This window comes from Acanthopagrus latus, chromosome 2 (assembly GCF_904848185.1).
Source record: "Acanthopagrus latus isolate v.2019 chromosome 2, fAcaLat1.1, whole genome shotgun sequence".
NCBI classification, from domain to species: domain Eukaryota; kingdom Metazoa; phylum Chordata; class Actinopteri; order Spariformes; family Sparidae; genus Acanthopagrus; species Acanthopagrus latus.
In genome coordinates, this window is record NC_051040.1 from 25,867,967 (window position 1) to 25,880,107 (window position 12,141).

General features: G+C 46.6%; 1 protein-coding gene across 3 annotated transcripts in view; it reads right to left on the reverse strand.

The window, feature by feature from the left end:
• The window catches only part of epha4l (eph receptor A4, like), a 58,496-nt gene that overhangs the window by 17,462 nt on the left and 28,893 nt on the right, over positions 1–12,141 (reverse strand). For 2 of the 3 annotated variants that reach the window (XM_037076605.1, XM_037076596.1), the window contains exons 5-8: positions 9,075–9,410; positions 2,642–2,766; positions 2,353–2,512; positions 888–999 (exon numbers count right to left, since the gene is read on the reverse strand). In XM_037076605.1, coding sequence (XP_036932500.1) covers positions 888–999; positions 2,353–2,512; positions 2,642–2,766; positions 9,075–9,410 — 733 coding nt within the window. The remainder of the gene's footprint in view (positions 1–887; positions 1,000–2,352; positions 2,513–2,641; positions 2,767–9,074; positions 9,411–12,141) is intronic. The other variant, XM_037076616.1, reaches the window with a different exon arrangement.

A 12,141-nucleotide genomic window follows, 5' to 3' on the forward strand; every position in this document is an offset into this window, starting at 1 on the left:
CTCCCCATCATCCTCAACACCAGTACACACATGCAAACAATGATTTGGCTTCCATATAAAAAGTCACACTCACACATAAAGGGATCAGCAAACACCATTAAAAGGTAAACGCACATGTAGCAATCAACACACAGACCATTAACATTCCCCGTCGCACAGTGCCGCCACATATGCGAAAACAACCCTTTTTTACATAAGGATATGCACACACATATACACCCCCAACATGCACGCACACATACACCGGGGAGTGTGGTTAACACCCTGAGGTGAGGCAGCCCCATCTGCATGTAATCCCATCTGTGTGACGGTGCTTTGTCCTGCTCGCTGGTTAACACCCTGAGATTGGGTCACTGCAAATCCACCTGATGCCTCTCTCTCTGTCTGTCTCCCTCTGTATTCTATCTCCTACTTTTCATTGCCCGCTTATCTCATTGTCCACCCTCCTAGCCCTCTCCCTCTCTCTCTCTCTCTCTCTCTCCCTCTCTCTCTCCCTCTTATTTTCCTCACGATGGTCAGCAAGGCGCAGCGGGAGAAAATAACCAGCGGCCGGGATTACAGCCACAAGCTGAGAGATAGAAGGGGGGGATGCGAGGAATGGGGATGGATGCAGAGGACAGGGAGCGAGGGGTCGCTGATTGCATCTCTTCAGCTGTCGGAGCTGTCAATCACGTCTCCGGTGTGGCGAGTCATCACTCATCCGACGTGAGCCAGTTGCACTAGCTGTCTGGCTGAGTGTGTTTGTGTGCGTGTGTGTGTGTGTGTGTGTTTTCAAGTGACATCCATCTCCTGACAGCTACTTTTCCTGGTGCTAAACAAGACATCCCATCATCTGGGAGAAAAGAGGGAGAGACAGAAAGCAGACGGGACAGGGGGATGAAGCTTACCTTCGGCTGATGACGAAAGCGCTGATGAGGATGATGAGGAGGACCACACTGCCCACCACCGACACCAGTAACACTGTGGAGTTGGCCCCATCACCAATGATGGGAGCTGGGACTGAGGGAAAAGGAAGGAAAGATGGGGGGAGAGCGGGGGGAAAGAAAAGAGAGAGGGAGGAAGGTTGGATGGAGACAAAAAGCAAAGTCAATATCACTGTGCTCAATCGAGTCGCCGCACATGAAAGAGCCGGCGTACATTCTGTGTTTGTCGTTGACCCCCTCCCACTTCCTCCACGGCTCTCTCTCCCTATATGATCAAGAGACAATGACTGCTCATTAGAATGTGTGCTTGACCGTGTCATTATCATGCGCCGCTGTCTCCATCTGCATTACAAAGGGGACATCTGGGCACACGGTCTATGGCTGTAATCCTCAATGTCATAACCCCCCATAAACAGTTAACATCATACAGCATGCATGATATTTACTGGATGTGTCAAGAAAAAAGTCCAATGTGAAGCTTCAGTGAAGTTTGTTTGATTAAACATTGTTATTACACCGATGGATTCCAGAGTCTTTGTTTTGACTTGAATTAATTCCAACTCGCTGGAGTTCCTCCCAAAATGTAAATTCAGTCCCCATCTACCACTTTGTTTAGGAAAACGCTGCAACACTGTTCTGCTCTGAAGCTTGGGAAATGTTTTGTGAACTGCAAAACTTTGTATTTACTTTTCCTGTAACATTCAGTCCCCCTCCCTCCTTTTAGTTCCCTTAAAGTGGCTTTAATATTATTTCACACTGACATTATTGTCTTTATTTTATATCAGCTTGTCCTAAAAGTTTATGTTTTATGTGCTCCACTGTATCAAACAGTAATATCTCATAACTTTTTGGACTCTCACTATAATTAAAAAATTAACCTCTGTGGGTTTTAAAAACCTTTGGCTGCTCTGCATGAGTTTGTAATGACCAATCCACTGTCGGGTCAGTGAGGTTTCAGAGGCTAATTTGAAATTTTGAGCAGAGTCCACCCACATAGGACACCCTGTTACTGTTATTATCTTAGGGTCAGAGTTGATAGAATCGATGAATAGTGATGATTTGGCTCATGTAAGATTTACTGAGGAGGGAAAAAAAACAGCTTCCAACTACAAACATCAGAAAGTGTATCATTCTTCAAAAATCCAAATACAGTGGTTTAAACCCTGTCTGGCACCTCTACTGAGACTCATTGAATAATGGAAGCTACTCAAGTTGCCAGTCAGGTGCTGGAGCACAATATCATCTTTTATAGACGACAGATATTTTGATTGATGACTCTACAGTGAAAGAGAGACACTCATAAAAGATGCTATCATCGCAGGCTTCTGCAGAAGTGAGTGTGATGGAGCTGCCATCGCCGCCTCTCTGCCTCAGCAGTGCACTGATGTCATCAAGTAGAGTGGAAAAGAAGCGGCATGGCCGAACTCACCGGAGTTGGTCATGAACTCAAACGGGCCGCTGAATTCCCCGTAACCGGCCGCCGTGCGGGCGCGCACATGGAACACGTAGGAGGTGAGAGGGGTGAGACCTTTGATGTCCGTGTTCCTTGATGAAGTTTTGATGATTCTGTAACTTCTCTCATTTTGGTCCTGAAGATTGCAGATAATTAAGAGACACATTAAGAGACAACAATCAGACGTTCTTTTCACATAATCTGTTTAAACATGTTGCTGTTTTGGAGATTATTAGTCAACTACATTTCCGATGGGATACCTCACCTTCTCATAGTACTTGACTTCGTACTCCAGGATGACCCCGTTGGCTCTGTCAGGCGGCTGCCAGGCCAGGGAGATGGTGTGTCTTGTGATATCCTTTGCCTGGATGGAAGACACTGGCGAGGGGGCTAGAGAGATGATCAAAAAGAGAACAAAAACTATTTAGTCCACTGATTTCTCCCAGTACTCCGTGTTGTATTCAGCCTTGGAGACACCGAGTCTCTTTTGTGTTGCTCTCCTAAATCCTCCACACTTTTCTCCTGCTGGGAAAGTCAAACAGTGTGCCAGGCCACAAGGCAATCACTTCCATTTGTCTCTGGACTTGGCTACCATTCAAAACTCTGAGGTGTTACAGAGCTGTATGGCCACACAGCTCAATTGCCAAAGCGAGAGTGTATGGCAATACTCTATTTCTGAACTAATGGTTGGCATCAATAAAACTGATCCAATTTCCCCTCAGCGTCTCAGCCACTTTTCCTACAAGCTGGCAAAAATAATGTTTAACTTCATTTTCTGCAAATACCCAGGTCACTCTGGGAAAGCTTTTGCCACAAAGTCCACCTAGGAGAGCTCGAAATGAGCTCAACACCTTTACTATTTTTTTTTTTTTTTTTTGTCTTCGGGAGGGCAAATCAATTGGTTTTCATTAAAGCTCTGGTGAGCGATCTTATCTCAAGTCCTTTTGTGCTGCAGCTGATAATGAGGCCATATTTCAAGCAGCCGTGCTATCTGCGTTCAGACGCCTTTAACATGTGAAGGTTAAAGCACAGATAATGGCTTACACTCGTCCCCTCCCTCCAGCGTGTCACTGCTGCACAAATCAAACCTCTATCTTCGGGGAGTGTGACAATGCTAAAATTGGGTCATACACACTCTTGACGCTACAAAGAGGAACCCATAAGCGTAAGAGAGATAGTGTCGTAAACAGAGAAACACGCTTGTACCGATTGAGTTTTGAGCAGACCGGGAGATATATGGCGGAGCAGGTGGAGTTATAGGCCGGGGAACAAAAGGTTTCGTGGATTAACACACAACTATATAAAAAAACCTGCGAGACAAACATGCTCACACACCAGCACTTCAGGTGTTCTGGCATTATCCTCAACGACCAAACTACCTCACTCATCCACACAACAACACACTTCCACTAGTGCCCAGGTAGCATTTCATTGTGGCGCCTGCTTGTACAAGGACCGAAACTTTGACCCTTGGCCCTCAGTGATACTGTAACCTTACTCGTTCCAGACCATCTGCCTTTTAAAAAATTACAGTGGGATGATTAATGAGGGGTTCGCGGTCCACCGATTATGATTGGATTATCTATGACATTATATACATTCTCATCACTTTGACCAGGGGCTCCAGGGAGCCTAGCCTTCGAGCTAACGCTAACAAAACCTTGCTTTTAGCCAGGGATTGAGTTCAAACGGGCCAGGAATTCAAGCACCAGCCTCGGATTGAATTTCAGCAGGGTGAAGAAGCGGCGGGTGGAGTGGGGGGGCTGGAGGGTTTGCGACTGGTGGGGGTCGAGATGGAGAGGGATGAGATTGCAGACATCTCTTGGTAAACAGATTAACCCAAGGTTGTGTAATCCTGTTGGCCTAATGTGTTGCGTCTGCGTTAAACAATTAGATGGCGGCCATTTGTATCCCTCCGATCAATCTTACCCAGCAGCGAGAGCCAATTTGAAGGCCCTCCTGGGGCTGAACGAGGACACTCTGTCTCAGTAAGAAAACCCCTGAGGGGGTCACAGGCCTTCTTTCCCTCATGGTAATCCACACATCCATCTTTCCTCCAAAGATGACAGATATGGCAATTTAATCGTGTTTGCCTCCTCTTGTTGCATTTTTATTTTTCCCCCGACTAACGTGAGGATAAAGATGAGTGATTTTCCGAGCGGTCCCTTCTGAGGTTCCCTGTGTGCAACGCCAAGGTTAAAACAGCTCAAACACAAAATAGGTGATCCATCAAGGCCAAGTTTTATGATTTGTTGAGGATAAATTAGTGAAAGGAATGTCTCAAAGACAGAAAAATGTTAAATATTGGAAAACCACACAAAGTTCACAGAGCTGACGCAAGAAGAAACCCGACATATTCATCCTGAATGGAGGCGAGTTAAACCTGAGGCTGTGACTTGGGCAGACCGTGCTAGACAAGCTGGCACCTCTGTAGATGGATTTGAATATGTGGGGCAGATCTGTAATTTCTTACTGCCTCCTGAACGCGTGGGTTAGAAACGTTGCTGGAATAATAAGCGTTAGATGCAATGAATATTCAGATCTCATTTCAGAATTGCAAGCTCCAAAAAAAACTCTTTCACAGCCTGCAACACTTTCACACACACACACGCACACACGCACACACGCACACACACACACGCACACACACACACACACACACACACACACCAACACAAAGGGCCTCATTACACAAACAGAAAGATAGAAATTCACATAGAAACGCACACCTAGTCCCATTATCTCACACAGACAGTAAAAAACTCAATCACACCAGCTATGCATGGTTCATAATGAGCGAAAACCTGGCACGGGCAAATAGAGTTCTGGGTTGAGTTTGGTTTTAAAAATCCGCAATCCTGAGACAATAGTGGCAGTTGTGCGTTAGTTTCTTGTAGACACTTCTGAAGGTTTTTCTCTCTGCATGAGGAGAGCAAGTTTGTCTTTGCGACCATGTCCATCGCAAGCGCTGCGAGGAGCAGCTGTGGTCGGCTTGAGAATTTTGCGCGAATATGCGGTCGATTGCAGTTCGACATTAAAAGAGACAGGGGCCGCGGTGCACATGTGGTTGCCAGATTAGAGCCTGGTTGCCAGATTGGAATCACTAGATGTTGCTGCCGCCAAGGAAAAATAGCCGAGGAGGGAACAGTTTTTCAGGGTGTCAAGAAAATGGCTCCCGCTTACAAGATCTGCCCCCCCTCCTCTTCATCTATGAAGCCTGCTTCCATCTCCCCGAACGCATTTCCACATGTACGTCTGTCCGATTTGCCAGAGATATGGAAACTCACACACATGTGCGCTGACAGACGTGCCCACACACACTCTCTCTCTCATGCACTAATTCACTTTTAGTCACTTAAGCCTGCCAAGTATTTTGTATCGAGACATAAACACCTCTCTCTCTCTGACTCTCTCTTTCCCTCTCTCTCACACCACACATACACACACACTCATGCACAAAGTGCTTGATCCCATAAAGGGGGAAAAAAAAACCATCCATTTACAGCCAGGGGTCAGTTCAAAGCTTGGACATCCCCCCCTCCCTCCCCTCCCTTTCCTCATGCAGTCCGGGTGAAAGGGTCACACCTCGGCTGATTTACGACAGTGGAATTGTTCATGGTGAGACATGGAATCTGACCTCCTCTTACACACACAAAAATGCATGTTTTGGTCAGAGACGCATGCACATGCAATCAACAGCACCCATGGACTCATTGCTGTCTTCCAGCATATTTCACCTTCATCCATGTTCCTCTCACAGAGAAAAAAAAACAAAAAAACACAAGCACTCCTCCCTTCCAACCTGCCTACCTCACTCCTTCCTCTCTAGCCGAAATTTGAACTTTTATGGAAAGGCGGCAGCGGGGGTGTCTTTTCCACAGCACTTATAAATCCTAATAAATCTATCATAATAAATGTGTAATCCACGGTGTCTGGATGAGGGTAGGCGATACAGAGAGAGGGACAGCCACAGATGACTGGCTGGATTACCAGCGGCTGAAACCAGAGCTTCCAAAGCCCCTACCAAGCATTAGCAGGACGAAATCCAATCAGTCTGGAGCTATTCTCTTGAACACACACACACACACGCAAATTAGAAGAGACGCGCACGCCCCCAGAGACACATAGAGGACATTGTTTGGGAGGCAAATGTTGATCATCCCCATCCACGAGCGCACAAACATTCTGCGTCGCACATTTTCTCACTTTTAGCCACGCATGCAGCCGGTTCTGCACATGTGCAGACATACACACGCAGGCCATGATAGAGCTTCCAGCTGCAAGCGTCATGTAACTAATCCTGCAGGAACAGTTGTGAAACATGCACCAGTGATGAGCCAAAGGCAACATCATCTATATCTTACAACTTGAAGTCAGCAGATTAGCCTCGAGCAACCTCAGGGGGACAGCAATATGTGTGTGTGTGTGTGTGTGTGTGTGTGTGTGTGTGTGTGTGTGTGTGTGTGTGTGTGTGTGTGTGTTATCTGTCTTTGTGTGAATCCACGTGTGAGAGCGCACACTTTGGAGTTTTTGGTGAAACTGCTCATCGGTGTGTCCAAGCTGACACACTATTGCGAGCCCTCCGCCTGGACTCCGGGGTGTGCTCCATTACGGCTCCCACACATGCCTGTCTGGCAGGGCTCGCAGCTCTCCCACAGGCAGCACGTCCATTCATCTCCATCTTGCTGACCCAAGCTGATAAATCAAGCCACGGTGCCCTTAAATTGCCAGTGCCGGCCCTATTCAAGACATTCGCCTTTCCCAGGGATGGAAATTAGTGATAAAAAAGACACAAAAAGGCACTTAGCTTGCCACCCAAGAGCAGAGTAGTAAAGAAGACCAGAGTAATGATCGGCTATAAGCGGAGGAGAGCAGGGAGGGATGAAGAGAAAGGGCCAGGGTCGTAAAAATCCATTTGCACAACAACTGGTTACAAAATGGCTAAATGACAAAAACAACGGGAGGCTTTGAACGCACCCCCAGGCCAGAGGGCTCTTCTCCAGCTCTGAAGGAGAGGGCTGTATTCATGGGTGTGTTCTGCTAGAATAATTACACACACATACACACACGATCCAGCAGCATTTGTAATGAAGCCTCCACAGATCAATACAACTCATCTAATTCATTAGCTTGAGAGCTAAATATAGCCCTTTGCCCCTATCTTCAGCCTAGGCTTCTCGTGCCTAATTATGCAAAACTCAAGTGAAATATTGTGGAAAATGATTTCCCACTGCAGAGGATCCATCATCCTCCTCAGTAATCACCCAGCCTTCACCCAAATTATTTACAGCTTTAATAAACATGTTTTGACACGCAGATTGCTACCCAAAAAAGTACTTCAAGCGCTCAGTGTAACTTGTGCTCCGGATCAAATATAAGCCGCCACAGACAACCAGCAAAGCTTCTCTACCACCATGCACTCTTTCCTTTGAGTTAGAAACTGAAGTTGGATTTGCAGGCAAACCACTGGAGATCTCCTAAATGTAGTCAACTACATGGTGAGCATGATCATTTGATAAGCTCAGAGGCTCCAGAACTGCTACTGAATCTTTTCATATTTACCGATAACAATTTTCATAGACAACCTTTAGCCAGTCAAAAACACAGGGACTGAGCGAGTACACCATTATCTGTAACTGTCTTTTCAGCCAACTTAATTATATGTATTCCTATCCATACTTGAAAAGGGTGACGCTTGAACCCACACCTGCAAGTGCCTTAAATGGGTGAGTCTAACCAGAACTTCATTCTTTAACACAGGTGATATTTACATATCAACAAGACAAGCTGTATGAGTATGAGAACTTCTTACAAAACAGGTTTTAAATCCTCCGCAGTCCCAGCCCCAATTAACCTTGCACAAATTATGTCCTCGACTTGTGGTGCATCCTGTTGCTTAACCAAAGCCGGTGTTTTCCACGGTAACAGTTTATCCTCTTTCCTAGAGCAATTGGTATATTGGTAGCGCATACCATTCATTCATGAAGATCTAGGTTATTACTGTCGCTTAGCCTACTTAGCTAACAAAGCTAAAACTCCCACCAGTTGGTCGGTCACTATGATACATTGCTTCTTATGCTAGTTTATGCACAGAGCACTGCGAAGTTAACACCTATAATCATCTCCACAGTAACCTCAAAAGGACACTGTTGTCAAAAGCACTAGTAGTACTTGATATCTGCACCAGAGTACCATGTACTCGCTCAACCCACAAACACCTATTTTCTGTGGCCATGTTATGATGGGGCAGTTAGCTGTCTCCATTACTGTTACTGTACAGTCATTCATGGACTAGTGTAAACATCCCAGCAGGACCAAATCCATACATCTTGCAATGAAAACATGTGATTTGCACGTTGGGATCCATCACGATATGTTCAGTATGGTTAAGAATTATATTGGTATGTCAATATATCGCGCCCATCAGTGTTTCCCACTTCCAGTCAGATTGACATAACACTTATTTACTCTTGAACAAAATCAATGCTACACTTGTGGGACGCCTTTAACCTCCTTTGATGTAACACCTCTGGTTGGCTGTCGGCTTCTCACATAAGATATGATGCAACAAAAGCAGCACCTAATGACATCCAGTATCGGTCCTGCCTGGCTGGCTGTCAGAAAATCTGACTTCCATTATCTGTTCATTTTCCCAACCTGAATCACCCACTCGCCCTAACCGCCACTGGCTTTCTTACCGGCCTGGTTGGTGGTGACGGTCACGGACACTGCCTGTTCCGGTCCGGGGCTTTGAGGCGAGACTCCGTTCACTGCCCACACCTCGAAGGTGTAGTTGGTGTGGGCCTGCAGCTCATTGATGGACACCCTGGTGCCCTTCAGGCTCAGCTGCTGGGGGCTGAAGTGGATGCCGTTACCGCAGGCCTGACAGCGCCGACCGTCGGGCCCGCAGCGCTTGCACACCACATTGTACGTCAAGTCCTGGCGTCCTCCTGTGCTCCGGGGCGGGCTCCACTCCAGGTTTACAGAGGTCTCGTTGACATTGGAGATTAGGTGGACGGGCGCTGACGGAGGGCCTATGGATGAGGAAGAAAGGGGGAAGAGCTGATGTTATTACCAGTGGTGGTTAGGTGCCAAAGTACATAGTTACACTGACATTCATCATGGTTACTACTGAACAATGGCGTAAGAGAAGGATTTCTATGATCGCGCAAAACACTAAATTCAACAAATTGACGATTTTAATATTTACAATACGATTGCAAACAGTCTCCGCTGGGTCAGGTAATTGATTCTTTCTACACATAAACACATATAACAAAGATGTAAATGTATGTGTGTAATTGACTGGGTAGTCCCTTTATTGAGAGCTGAGGCTTCTTGAATTCCCTTTTAATGTCCTGTCCATTACGGCGAGGGAGGATCCAATTTCACCTTGGTTAATTCAGCGCGTTAACTGAAATCCAATAGCCCGGCAGATTTCTTTCCCATTCATATGTCGAATCAGCTGGAGGTGGCCGGGCGCCCGAGCCTGCTGCTAACAGAGGGGCTTTATGGCACCCACTCAATAACTTGAGACAAAGTTTGCCTTGGACCCTGTTATTAAGTTCCTGCTTTGATGTAAGGCTGCTGTAGTTTTTTTTTTTTTTTACCACGAGCAGCGGCTCCAGGGAAATGTGACACAAACTCTGCTGCTCATCAATCCCAATTTACATGTCGGCTCTATTGTAATTAATGTGTTTTTTTGCGTTGTTTTCAAACATAAGCGACAGTAATTGACTTGACTCTCCCGTTCTCTCTCTCTCTCTCTCTCTCTCTCCCCTGCCTCTGCTGTCCCTGTCTCGCTCGCTCTCTCTCTGACTAATGAAGCGCACGCGAGCGGGCTGGGGGGATCGATGCAGGGTGAAATATGAAAGCTAGTCAGTCCGCAGACGAATCATTTCACAACGGAAATTAATTATCAGTGTTATTTTTGGAGGAGCAGCGTGGCAATGAGTGATTTCACAGAGACACAGAGGGCGGTGGAGGGGACAGTGCGTGTGGAGCGCATGGCGCTCGCCGGAGGAGGGAAAAAGTGTGCTCTCGTGCGCGAGTGCGTCGCCGTATTAATGGAGACGTGGAAGTACAATTTCATCCGGGATGCATGCGTCCTCGCGAGGCGGCCATAGTGTATGTGTAGCATTAGTCTGGCAGATAGTGTTGAATGAGCGAATGCGGAGGGGAGGAAGCTACGGCTGCGAGGAAGGAGATGAAGAGGGACAGAAGGGGAAGACAAACACCGTCTGTTCACGAGGAAGCAGAAAGCCACCGATTAGTATGGAGGGAGCAGGTCTGGATGGGGGGGGGGATTTGAGGGAGGGCCAGAAATGGGTGTTGGCAGATGAGGAGGGGTATCTGTTGACTGGAAATGAACCTAAAGGGTCTCTAGCAGTACAAGACAGAAAGAGTGAGACGAAAAGATGCACGGTACGTTTTGTTAATATTAGCATCACCAGCCACAGACTTCGATGGAAACCTATTAATAAATTCTCATTAAAAACTATGATAAAGCACCCCCCCCTTCCTTTTCCCCGTTTTTCTCCTCCTCACCCACATTTCCTCCCTCGCTCTTTCACCTCATTCTCTCCGTTGGCTGCTCAGACAATGGGAACAAGTTACAGATGGGGTTTCTAAATTAAGGTGCCTACACCCAACCGTCATTATAATAGAGCCTTTGTCAGCGCGCTAGGTTCAACTAACCTCTGCTCCCTTTCAATACCCAATAATGTGCTGTCTCAGATGCACTATAAAGTCATTAGCCGGCTGTTATCTTGACTCACGCCATCATAACGTTAACAAGACAAAGGCAAGATCAATGTTACCAGGCAGTGTCTGAGATGCGTGTGCTATCGTTCCTTCTGTTGTTGTCCTCACAAGGGTGAACATTTGAAAATCTCCTTCCAAATCCAGGAGATTTGTTATTTCTCACTTTCAGACTTGAATAAAGGAGGTTTAGGGTAATAAAGTAAGACAATCACAGTTTGGGAAATACACTTTCTCACTCTCTCGCTTTGAAATTAGATGAGAAGATCAATTGATACAACGCTAGTGCATGTATGTCAGCTATGGAGCTGGAGCCAGGAGACGGTTAGCTTAGCTTAGTATAGCAACTGAATGGCATTTAACACAGAAAGATATTCATTACTGAGCTTTAGAGGACTTGGTAGGCAGAGTTTTATCTACTTTTGACGGAGCCAGGCTACATCCCCCCTTCTTCTAGCTAGCCTTTTATGCTAGGCTACGCTAATGTCGCCTGGCTCCAGCTTCAGTGAGCATACAAACAGCGGTGGAGGGTGGTAATTTGAGTTGCCTGTGTCCTTAAAATGTACAAAGAGTAAGTGTAGCGGTGTGTGTGTGTGTGTGTGTGTGTGTGTGTGTGTGTGTGTGTGTGTGTGTGTGTGTGTGTGTTTGTGTCATCACCTCAGGAAGATTATTTTTGTTTGTTTGTTGCTATGGAAAGAGTTTCAACAGCACTATATAACTTTATGACTGTATAAAGTCTTTAAACACATTCCAATACATGTCAGTGTGTCGTCCCCGGGCCCCCCCCCCCCCCAATCCACACACACACACACACACACACACACGTCACACACACACACAAACTACCTTCCGCAGTACCTGTCGCTCTCCTAGAATGCACCAGTGGGAGCAAGGGAGCGTGGGAGAGCCGTCGGCTGTGACTGACACTCGGTAATTAATCCTGGGAGAGAGAGCGACGGGGGGGAGACGGCAGCGCAACGTTCGCACAACCATTGCACAACGTCA